The sequence below is a fragment of the Onychostruthus taczanowskii genome, unplaced genomic scaffold, assembly GCF_017590055.1.
Source record: "Onychostruthus taczanowskii isolate IOZ18803 unplaced genomic scaffold, ASM1759005v1 scaffold82, whole genome shotgun sequence".
Lineage (NCBI taxonomy): Eukaryota > Metazoa > Chordata > Aves > Passeriformes > Passeridae > Onychostruthus > Onychostruthus taczanowskii.
Window position 1 is genome coordinate 3,820,873 of NW_024506112.1, and position 12,301 is coordinate 3,833,173.

Here is a 12,301-nt window from a genome sequence, read left to right on the forward strand (position 1 = left end):
CCTGTAAAAATTATAGCTGTTTTCTCCTTTGTCTCCTCTGCCTTGCAGCCAGGGAATTTATCTTGATGACCTCCTCTGACAGCCAATGCTACACAATGACCTCACACAGCATATAAGATTACTATTAGCACTTGAAATTTAAATATTTCTGTAATGACACCATGTATCTCAGCTGAATGTTTGGAAGTTCACCCATCACTCAACAGGACTTCAAGGCTAGGTGACATGGACACAGTGTACCCTGCATGAATAAGGAGATGTGGTCCTCATTCCATCACAATGCACAGCAAATGAAGAAAACACTCAAAATTATTTGCATCCTTTCAACTGCTTGTATAGAGGAAGAAAGTGCATGTTTTCAAGACTTACCTGAGGTTCCAGAAGCAGAAGTGTTTGTTTTAGGAGAGACCGTAGAAGAAAAAGAGCGTCCCGTAGTAGATGCAGCATCCAAACTCTCATTTTGTGCTGATTGTGCTCCACTTGCTTGTGTAGCTGGAAATGAGAGAGATGTTCAGGTAAGAGGCATGTGCACAAGCATTGTCTTAGATTGCAGACCATCCCTCAGACATATGCCCTGGCCATTACAGAAAAGACTAAATGTAAGAAAGCACTACATGTTCTGGTACTGCCTCTCAAGGAACAAACCATCCCTATGGAATTGTTACTACTGGCATAGCTGAGGCACCTTCAAAGCACATTGTAGCAAGAGAAACAGCCTCATATCTATGTAGAAGTCAACCCAGAGCTCTGAATTGGGACCCTAGCATAGACATTGTTGCACAAAAAGCAACATGAGCAGAAGAGAGAAGCTCAACTTGCTGCCCTCTATATTTTCCTTCATTTTAAAATCAATCAATCAAGCTTCAGTTACAACTGTCACATAATGTGATACTGTATAAATTTTAGGGATTGTAATTAAGAAAAGAATGAATTATTTAATTCTGTGCCATTAAGCCCTAGGAAATAACATATCCCTGAATATTAACACATGAAAAATAAATTGTCTTATTTCTCCTCTCACTCAGTCAACAGGAGATCAAGGCTACTGTGTCACAAGATTTGCAGCCTAAGGCCAAGACAATGGTGCAGGACATGACATGATCCCATGGAACTGAAGGTCGTGGAATGACCAGAAAAAATGTAAGATATTCCAGCACTGCCCATAATTCCTACGTCTGTACTCAAACCTCAGAATAACACCAGGCAAGAGAGTGCTTACTGAATAAAACATAGAGGTGCCCAAGAGTAACCTTCTACTTCCTGTCTGATATAAATCAGAGAGGCTACTGAGATGTAAATTGTTTTTAGTGCTTCTTCATATGAATTTTAAACACTGGAACTAAAACAACTTTAAGACATGTTTCAGTCAGTGAGCAACATCACACACATGCAATATGTAAATCTTGAGGAATGCTTCATCACACACTTTATCTAGAAACTGATTACCAGTTTGGTAATCAAAGAACCCAAAGCTCCTTATTCTACAACTATACACCTTTACCTGGGCTTTTCCCTTCCCCTCTTGTTCAGCAAGTGCAGTATTTTAGAAAGGCAAGCTCCAAAAATCAATAAGAAAAGAAAGAGTGAGCCAAAGCCACTGGAGTCAGGGGATTCATGTAATTCTGGAAACTGAGAGAAACTGGGCAGCCAGGGATGGTGTCTTTCAAGGTTGAGGCATGAAAATGATGCAAAATAACTTTAGTGCCTAAAACTTTCACTGGGATTCTAGTGAGGAGAAGCAGAATTTCATGTCAGCTTCTTTGAGGAACTTCAGCATTGTACCCCTTCAATACACAGGTCTGCCTGCAGTAGAGAGGAGTGTAAAAAGCCCCTCTACCTCATTTTATACTATGGTATAGTGCAACGATCTGATAGCATTAACAATTCCTACATTCTCTCCATGGCAGCTTTGAATCAATCTTTAGAAGCAAACTTTTTTCACATTTGATTCTTATTGTCGTGGCTTCAAATTTTGTATGTTGAATTTTATTCTGAGATCAATTTTTAAAAAAGGAAAAAACCCCAAACTGAGCTACCTCCCTCTTCCTATAAGATGCACAGTCTTGTAGCAGTACCAGCAACCATCTTGTGGCTCCCTTGTCATAGGTTAGAAAAGGATTGCATGGGAAAATGAAAAGAAACTCAGAATAACAGCGCAGAGATTCTCAAACACAAATATGCTTTGTGAACACTGCGAAACAATCAGGTGTGTGGGAGAGAGGAGGAGGGAGGCAGCCAGTTACCCTGTAACCCCACAGAGGGCTGTTTTCCCATGGGGATCACTCGTTCCACACATCCTATCAGTCCTGGCAGCAACCCAGCCTCGGGTGCTCCTCTTGTGTTTGGGAGCTGTGAGAACAGATTGTTCTCAGGAACACGGGCTGTGCGCTGGATATGCCTTGGCAGGGGATCGGGAGAGGAGGGATGATGGCATTTCCATTTTATTTTATTTTTTAAATTTAGCCAGGATGAGATTCTCCCAGTGACCCAGGTAGCACCAGGTATGACTTACACCTTTACCTAGGGCTTGGCACAAAGCTTGTTGCATTTATTTTGCTAGACTGCAGAACAGGCTCAGTGCTCCCTACGTCAAGGGGCAAAATAGATGTACTACAGGGCAAAAATCCGTGTGCCAGTTTTCACCACTTCCAAGATGGAAAACATGACCTGGCGGGTAAGGCTCCCTTAATTCCACTGCAAGATTAAATCCTAGCAACCCAATTCTCTGCTGACTTGCGGCTTTGAAGCAGCATCCAAGCCTCACGCCTAATGCACAGCAGAGGCTCTACCACCAACACATTCAGCAGATGAGACAGCTTCTGCACCAAAAGCCTGTGGGAACAGAAGCATCCATACCCAGCCACTGCTCGTGTACTCAACAAAGATGTGCCTTTTCGCTGAATCCCCTAACTCATACCCCTGCGAGCTTTAATTCGGTCTCGGCGGCAGGAGACAGCGCAAGCCCTCGCCGCGGTGCCCGTGCTCCGCGCGGGGACAGGCGGGGGACGCGGCGCGGTGACTCAGCCCTGCCAGCCCCGCTGACACATCGCTGCAGCAATCCATCACGCCTCGCCTCCGCCAGCTGCAGCACCGATCCCTGATCCCTGCCCGCTGCCAGGGGGAGGCCTGGCCTTGCAGAAAAGCAGCACAAGGGCGGCTGCTGCTGCTGCAGAAGCGCTCGCATCATCGGTTCATGGATTTGTTGTTAACAGCTGATTACGAATAGAAATGGTAAAGCAGTACAGAGAGTAAAATAGCTGTCCAAATGGGGATGATGGCTGTGCCGGCAGAACTCTCTGGTGGTGATGTAACTCTCCCTGCTGATATTTTCATAAGATAAATGACAGTGTGCTAACACATATTTGGCAAAGGGATAATCAACAACAGGGAACCTGAAGCTGCCTTGCAAAGCTGCTGTCTGAGCTTCAGGAATTTGCTTACTCTCTATGCTTTGAAAACCCTTCATTTTCTTTAACCAGCTGAAATTGGACACATATCCTCACTTGATCTTAGCATGGTTTTCTGCTTAACCTATGTATAATCCACATATATTTTGGCTTTTCCCAACAGTACTTTAAATTTTCTTTACAGTAAGCTGCTACCTAATTAGTTTTGACATTTTAAGATGCTTCAAGTAACCCACAAACACCCTGCATATACTCTGTGCTCTGCAAAGAACATGGACATCACTTTGTGTGTTGAAACCTTCCTTGACCAATAAATCAATTAACGAAACACTTTGAAGGGGCAAAATGAACTCCACCTAAACCATGTTAAAATGCCAACACAAAAGCTTTTTAAAACGGAAAACTAAAGCTTTTCTTTTGAGCTTGTATTTTTAGCATTAACACACATATAGGCCTTGCCCCCATAATCAGTGGCCTGAAAAGCCATTTGCATGAGTGAGTGCACAAAAGCTTTGAAAAATCCCATTGCAGTAATCCCAATGACATTTTTGCCCATTCAGAGGAATGAAACCTGGCTAGGGAGGTAACCAAACAGATCTCAGTTTTAATGTTTATATCCATAGCTGATTGCAAGTGCTGTCTGCAGTTTTGTTTTCTGGTAAGCAAAACCCCATAGTATTTCAAAATACATATTTTTAAACTTCTCTCTGCATAAAATGTCTCAGCAGCCAGTGTTCACCTATAGCATGTGCTAACAAACTGGGGAAAACTGTGCAATACCTGTTACAAGAATGCTTTTCTGGTAGTGCTCCTGAGGTAAAACTTATTTTTCAATTACCAGTAGTTTGATTTTTAAAAAAAAAGCCTCCACTGGTTCCTTTTGTCACTTTTCAATATTTATTATACTACTGCACCATAATGTATCAGCATCCAGGAGAATGGCATAACTCAGAAAGACAACAGTCAAAAATCCACTCCTATTTGTCACATAACACCTTGAATACTGAAATTACATAAGATACTTGCTCTATATCCAAGGGAAGAAGAACAGAAATTTTTGTTGCATTTAATTTCTTATTCTATTTGATAACTTCAAGTGTCCCAGGATAAGCAATCCTGATTGCAGATGCAATTTTCTATGGTGTGACACCACACAAATTCTTGTTTTAAGGGTCTGAACCACACAAGCGAGGTCACTGACTAAATGTGAACTCTTGCATTTGACACCTTACATTGATAAATAAGAAGGCTAAGGAGACCAGTCTGATGTTGGCTTCTAATGCAATAAACAGGGCAGGAAGGCAAGCAGGAGAGATTGTACTTGTTGCCTGCAGAGGAAAAGAACACTGAAGTCTTGGAAAAAAATAAAGGACAAAGATGTTTGCATGATTTCAGTGCATGGAGCACTGGGGGCTTTTCCTGAATCTATAATAAAAGGTGACAGCAGCCACAGAAATTGCAGCAGTGACAGGAAGCCCTGTCAAATCTCAGTTGTGTGAATGCAATGGTTTGCTGGAGCTTTTAGCAGGGATTGAGGCAGAGAAAGGGATGTCTTCCATTACAAAATGACAAAGGTGCCTGCTTTTTATTAAAAATCAGGTGTAGCAAAAGTAAATTTCCAAGCGTCATAAAGGCACCGCCAATTTCTGCCTCACACACCCAGTACAAAAACGGGGAGAAACGAGTGCTAGTGAAAAAGAAAAAGTGACAGCAGCCAGCTTTTCCCTCCTGTCCATTCTGAGAGCAGGAGTGTTGCTGTGCCTGCGCTGGCTTCACCCCGCGGGTGCGGCAGGGGCCGGGAGGATGCAGGGAATGAAGCCAGGGCCACCCGGCTGTGCCCGTGCTGGGTGGGAACGCAGGGGTGGCTGTAGCCAGCAGCTGGATGGTGGCCAGGGGGTCTGAGTGTTTTCTGCAAGGCTGGTCACACACACAGAGCCCTGGTGCCACACCCTGTCCCAGCACCAGCACCGTGTGCCCCTTCCCACTCCTTTCTGCTGAAGCCAAGGCTATGATTTTCTTACAAAGGGGACTGAGAGGCAGGAAGGCCGTGTTTTTAGGTTAATTTACCAAAAAAAAATTTTACCACAAGTTTGGAGGGGGACGAGGGCTTAGCTAAAATGAGGAGTTTTAAAACCAAACCACAACACAAGCAGCTAGGGACTGAACTCTACCTGATGGGAAGAGAATGCAAGAGGAAAGGCAGGGAAGCAAAAAAATCTTCCTGCCCAAGCCCATCACACCTCCAGCAGCAGTTTTTCAGCGCAGAGCAGTGGCTGGAGCTAAGCTGCACTGGCAGGCACGCCTTTCCTCATTAGCTTTCCTTCCCCTGCTGGGAGCTCTACCTGTCACCAAGGTTTAGTTCCAGGTGGCTGTGCTGCTCTGGTAGCCACAAGCCAGGAATCTCTGCCAAATTGAAAGGAGCAGGAATTACATCCATAATGCAATGTGCCATGCTGTGGGCTTCTGACAGACTTGCAGTGCCACAATTGCAAGTTTTAAGAGATTTTTTGGGGCCTTTGGCATCACTTTGAGCAGTTCGTGCATTGGCCAGGCTGTGTGTATTCTGTGTTGTGAGTCATTGACAGTGGCATTTAAAAGCCAAGCCAAAACCCCAAAGATTTTGGGCTGACAATCAGATCACTCCTTACACAACATGCAGTGGAAAAGCTGCATCAGTAGAAAATGAAACCATGAAGTGAAAGGGGAATAGTTCTCCAGGAAGCTTGGCAGGCTTGGATCCATGAGGGGTGGTTTGAAAGGAAAATTTTCACAAAAAAAGCATGCAGACTGCTTCACAGGAGTACCTTTTCAGACAAATACACCAAAGGAAGAGAAGTCACAGTCTAATAATTTATAACAGTTTAGTATGCTGTAAAGATCAATTCTGAGTACATTGGTGTATCACTGACTGCTGAGGTAAATATCTGGAGAATTTTATTTTTTTAGTCAATTAAAAATAAAAAAATGGAGTGTTCCAAAGCTTTGGTTCATCAGAAGACTGGAGCAAATATTTACAGTGTATATCATAGGCAAGAGAGAATGAATTTCATCTTAAGTTTACTGAATTCCTTTGGCATGTTATTATACTATTTAAAATTAACCCAACTACTTGTTGGATATGTGGGTTTAATTTTTTGTTTGGTTAGGGTTTTGTGGTTTTTTTTCGTTTGTTTTGGTTTTTTTTTTTGTTGTTTTGTTTTTTTTTGGGGGGTTTTTTTTGGTTTTTTTTTTGTTTTGTTTTGTTTTTTGTTTTTATAGAGTTTTTTTTTCCTTATTATTATTTTTTTCTAAAATCCAATCTGATATTCCAGGCACATGCTATTCTGAAGATTTATGGAAAATAAAAGTATTTCTTTAGATTGATACAGAATAATTAGTATCACCTCTCTTTCAGTACTATGGCTAGCAATGAAACATAATAAGCATAGTGTTCTAACACATACAAAAATAAGAAACGAAGGGATGTTGTTCTGATAGCATTCTGATCACATAAAATAATTTCTTTCTTATTTCATACTTATTGAAAAAATCCCAAACAAAGAACAATGTAAAAAATTAAAACCCTTCCAAATACATCTCTCCCAGTTACAGGGAGATGAACATCCTGTGTAATGGCTTCAGATCACCTCCATTATAAATTAAAGGTATAATATTCTTTGTGGAGTATTCCAGGGCAAGCTTCATTTAAGATAAATAATATGATAGGATGAACAGCTCTGCTTCCCTAAACTACTCTTTTTGACCTCCTTTTACTGTTTTGCAGAGTTTTACAGAAATGTAGCATAGAATGACTCAGAAATTGTTCAATGAAATCATCACTTACTGTTTGTTGTGCTGAGACTTGTACTTGCTGCTGAAGTCACAGCTTGTGGTTTTTCTGTTGTACCTTGTGCTGTTTGTGATGTAGCATTAGGTGTAGAAGACGTGGGACCTAACACAGGAAAGACATTCAATTTATTTCCTTGATTTTGTGAACACTCATAAAATACATCTACTGCCCTGCTTGCAGACTAATTTTAAATTATCAAAAGGATATTTAATTGAAATTCAAGATCAATAGGGGCAGGGCCCCACTGACTGCAGGGAAAGCCATTCCCTCTCCCATAGGTGTGTCATCCCACTGCAGACAAGCCTGTGACAATGCAGTTGGAAGGCACAGCTCGGAGCTGCTTTTAAGCCTGACCAGAAGGGAGCTCCTGCACACACCTGTAAGGTTTCATCAAAGAGTATACTCCCTGTAAAACAAATTCCCACACCAAGAGGCACTGCTGCCTAATTTCCTCAAAGACCACCAGAACAGCATCAATTAACTTGGAGATTTTCACTTACTGCTTGTGATGATTTCATTTGTAGCTCTGACTATAGCTGTTGTCAGCACTGATGCTGCCAATGTTGCTGTCTGTGAAGTTGTTGTAGTCACAGGTTCCCCTTCTGCAAGAAAGGCATTCACATCATTATGGATTTATTTTATCGTGCCTAAATAAAGATCTCAGTGCTCTAGCTGTGTTCTCTTACCAAGGCAGTGAATTTCTGTTTAAAAGCTGGCCCTCACAGGGCTTTATTACCCACACATTTTGAAAGAGGATTCAAAGTACATATGGTTGGTTTCAGAGGGGAGGTTTGGCCTGTGAACAACCTGCAATTGCACCTTCCAGGCAGCCCCTAAAGGAGAGGCACATGGTCTTTGGGGATTATACAGAAGTGCTTGGCTTGACTTCCAAGGGAAGAAGTGAGGGGAACAGAGCCTGGTGTGGATGGATGGGTTCAATGTGCTGCCCCTCTGAGCAGCACTTTGCTGCATACTTGTTTAGGAGGAAGAGGGATGTAAAATGCCCATAAAGAAGTGTGAGTGACACACGGGAACACAGCTTATAGATCATAGGTAAAGAGCTGAATGGGAACAGACTCCACTAGCCTTTGGGCAATTTTTCTCTGTGTTTGCCCACTTTGAGACACATTTGAGTTTTCTTCATTGGCCAGCTTTCCCAGACCTTCTTCCTCTGCACCCAGATTTCTGGGAAAAAAAGGAGTACCCAGCAGGCCCTCCTCTTTGGAGTACAGTAAAGCTTAGGACATTGTGGATTATATGAATAGTATTCTCTAGTAAATTATATTCCTTGGGGTGAACTGAGTGCCCTTTGTAAGGTGACTCCTAGTTCTGTCCTCAAGAGGAGTAAGAGTTGGAGGCTAAGGAGAGGGGAAAGGCCTCCTGCAGGCAGCAGGGATCCCTTCCCAGCCACTGCTGGTCTGGAGAGATGGGAGCAGAGTTGCCCAAACATCACTAAAGCAATAGCAAGGTTTAAATCATCTTGTCTTGCTGTGCATAGATGGCCTACTGCAGGTCCCCCAGCACTTGCTCAAAGGAATGGACTTACCAAATTACAGCAAGGGAACCCAGACTAAAAAACCCTATAACCAACCAATTTATGAGTTCAGCTTTCAATTCTGTGATCTAATGCAAACAGGAAGTGCTACTGTCAGCTACGGAAGCTCAAATAAACACCTGACTACCATCTCTACCTACATACTACCTCTTCTGGCATTTTTAATGGATGACATATGTGAAAGAATGGGAATAAATCATTGCACCCTGTGTAATTTTCTCTCATAAGACTCAAGTATTTCTAAATGCAGTGTTCACACTAGAACTTTTGAAATATACTTTCTTTCTGTGCTCTCAGTTTTCTGGCTGTTCACCTGGAATAGCAATGCCTCAAGGAATGGGCCTCCTTGTTCCACACTCACAAATTGTTTTAATCTCATATTGGGTTTCTAAAGATTTTCTCATAGTGGCATAAATATCAGCACTGCTTTCTCTTCCATGAAAAAAAGCTGCAAGAAAAATTTCAGTGAAACATTCCAAGAATTAACTCACTGTGAGGTACATTTATGAAGTGTCTTTTAAACAGACATAAACATTAGGATTTTTGAGAACTGCATAAAAGAGCTGCAACACAATTTGAATAGGTCAAAACCTTTGCTGTAACAAACATAATATACAAATATTTCACCTGGCTGCAATTTATTCACCTCCATTACTAGCACTTCAAGTGTATACTTCATAATCTCAGTGCTTTCATCTCCACAGCAGACTCATTAGTACCCCCAGTTATCAAAAACCAGAACACTGTGTCCATGTTTTCTTCTCTCATATGTATAACTAATTAAATGCAGCAGTCTTCAATATTCAGACTAATAAAGGAGTTCACATGATTGAAATATGGTCAATATTGATTTTTCATACATTTTCATAACAAAGATGCACAATAAAGAGAACTGAATGTGACAGTCAAAGATGTAGACCAGAATCACAGACTTTTAACATCTGAAGCATGTATTTTCTCCATTAAGTCCTCTTGAACTGGAAATCTTTGGTAATTTATCAATATCTGATCTCATCTGAACCACTCCTTGAGAGCACAGGAACTCAGAGAACCTTTTTCACCTGAAACAAAAAGTGCAGCCTGTTCAAATTAAGCGTCTCCATACTAAGATACTTCAATCCTTTCTTTGCAACAGAGTTTCATAAGAGATTCGGGGAAATACATTGTTCTATGATCACACTGGATGAAATAATTCAGCTGGTTTCTCCTAGAAGCTGGAAAAGCTGAAAGCTAGAAAGACAACAGGATCTTCAGAACACCAGATAACAGCAAATTGGAAGTCTTACCAGCTTTTGATGTTACTGCAGAAGTGGTTGTCTTGACAGTAGTGGTTTGAATCCCATCTTCTGAAAGAAACACAGAAAGAATCACATCACTTCTGTACCTTCCAGATCTACTTAGCACCACATAGTCATAATAGTAGAGAGCACCATGGACCTTCCTGGAAAATCAAGTTCAGAAGCTTATCAGCAGAAGCAACCAAATCATATAACTCTGCTAGCAACATTTTCAAGCTATAGCCTAAATATCTTCATTTTGCCCTGACTACTCTAATGGGAAGCATCTGCTGCTGCCTCCCATCTTGGACTGCATGCTCTTTTCCCATACTAGTTGGGAGGGGGGAAATGGAGACAAAGTGGTTTTTGCTATCTCCTCCTCTCCTTGAATACAACCACAGTTTGCTCTGAGTCTTCAGGGTGGAGGATTAACTAAAATAACTAGCCACAGGAGTAAGCAGCCCTTCTCCTGCCTTTAAGTAACAAAACTGTACTAGCTCTCTGGCTAGTGCAAGCACTTCAGGAGGGCTTTTCAGCATCACCCTGATGCCTAAATATGAGAGGAAGAGAAGAATTCCCAGAACATGGCTCGAGAAGCACCACATCGAAAGACTGACTTTTCCCGCTGCCCTCAATGCAGTGCTCCAGCTATTGGGGTTTCACTGCCATAAATGATGCCAGTCTTAAAAGCACTTCAATATTACAAAACAAATAAATAATCCAAAAAAGAAACCTCAACAAACAAAAAGCAAAATAATGTCTCTTCTTACTGTGCTGCAAGGTGGTAACATCACAACTCAAAAAGTGTTTTGGCTTCAAAACAAGATTTTCAGTCTTATTGCTGCGGTGTTCATATTTTTCTACTGAAAGAAGTTAGGGGGTGTTGAAAGGGGTCAAAAAGCTGCACTGACTCAGAAACAGGCATTTCTCAACCATTTTAGACTGCTATGAGACAAGTATGGGTACATTTGTGGAGGAATAGATCAAGTCTGTAACTGAATGGGAGAGGAAAATGGCACAGGCTAATCCCCATGTGCTGTCAGGTTTGAAGCGTGACATCCTGCCAGGCTGCATTAGCATGCTGTAATACAGACATGCTAAACTGAGTCAGGACAGCATGTCAGTATTCCTATGTGACTCCATTCATGGTAATATCTGCTGGCATTCTCTCTTTTTTGGCTACAGGGCAGAACAGTCAGTTTTGTTCCCTTTGCTCAGTGTACTGCACTCCGATTAAAATTTCATGAGCACCACCCGAAGCCTGCGAGAGCCACAGATCTAACCTGGAAAAAACCCCCCAAACAACGTAATACTACTGCAGGGGCTTTGCAGAAATGTATTAAGGTCCAACAATATAAGCCCTTACAATTCCTCTCCAAGCAGTGTGTTATCAGTCCTCTTGGCACCTGCATGTTTCTAACAGGTCTCAGACCTTTCCCAGCGAGCCCCACTTTCTTGGGCATCTTTTCTAGGTATGCTGCTGCCTCCAAAATGCCTTGTCAGAGCACATGCTGGCTCAGTTTGACATGGGCATATCCTATATAGAATTAAATGAGTCCCCTGCTGGCCTGCTGCTGCCCCAGCTCTACTCCCCAGAACACGTGGACACAGCAACACCATGCATAGACTGCATTTAAAACACAGGTTTTCTTGCCATGTGGTTACCCAGTCAGAGTAATGCTTCATAGCCCACACTTGAAAAACTGGGAAAACAAATTTTATCCAGAGAGACCTAAAGGCAATCTCGTTGCCCTAATGGCAAGCATTTTTCCATCTCTTCATTCTCATTATGTACTGCTGACAAAGCTTCTGTAATCCCCCACACCACAAGACCACAGCACTAGAACAGAATGTTTTTTCAACAGTGCCTACATTTCATATGGTTTTGTTTTAATATATCTCAGTAGCTACCATTGTCTGTAATGCCAGCTAAACGTACTAGCTGGCCAATCAGCTCGTTCCCAAACTCACTCTTCCCAAAACTCTTCCTCTAACTCAGCAGGACTTTGTAGGAAGCTCATTGCAATACTTAGATTATTCATCCTTTAAAGGTGTTCCATTTAATAACCGTGTTGATAGGCCGAGGTTTCCTCAAAACTAAAAAAAAAAGTGAATATAAGTCATAGTTTTATTATGACTCACTATTTGTTGATTTTATCACAGGTTAGAGATAAACTAAGATAAATTCAATTAACAGCGGACAATAGAGTTTTATGAATTAATTGTTTTTTTA

General features: G+C 41.8%; 1 protein-coding gene across 1 annotated transcript in view; it reads right to left on the minus strand.

Moving 5' to 3' along the window:
- Positions 1-12,301, minus strand: part of EMCN (endomucin) — a 52,523-nt gene that overhangs the window by 26,423 nt on the left and 13,799 nt on the right. The window contains exons 2-5 of the mRNA XM_041424542.1: positions 10,078-10,137; positions 7,737-7,838; positions 7,231-7,338; positions 370-492 (exon numbers count right to left, since the gene is read on the minus strand). Of these exons, the coding sequence (XP_041280476.1) occupies positions 370-492; positions 7,231-7,338; positions 7,737-7,838; positions 10,078-10,137 (393 nt within the window). The remainder of the gene's footprint in view (positions 1-369; positions 493-7,230; positions 7,339-7,736; positions 7,839-10,077; positions 10,138-12,301) is intronic.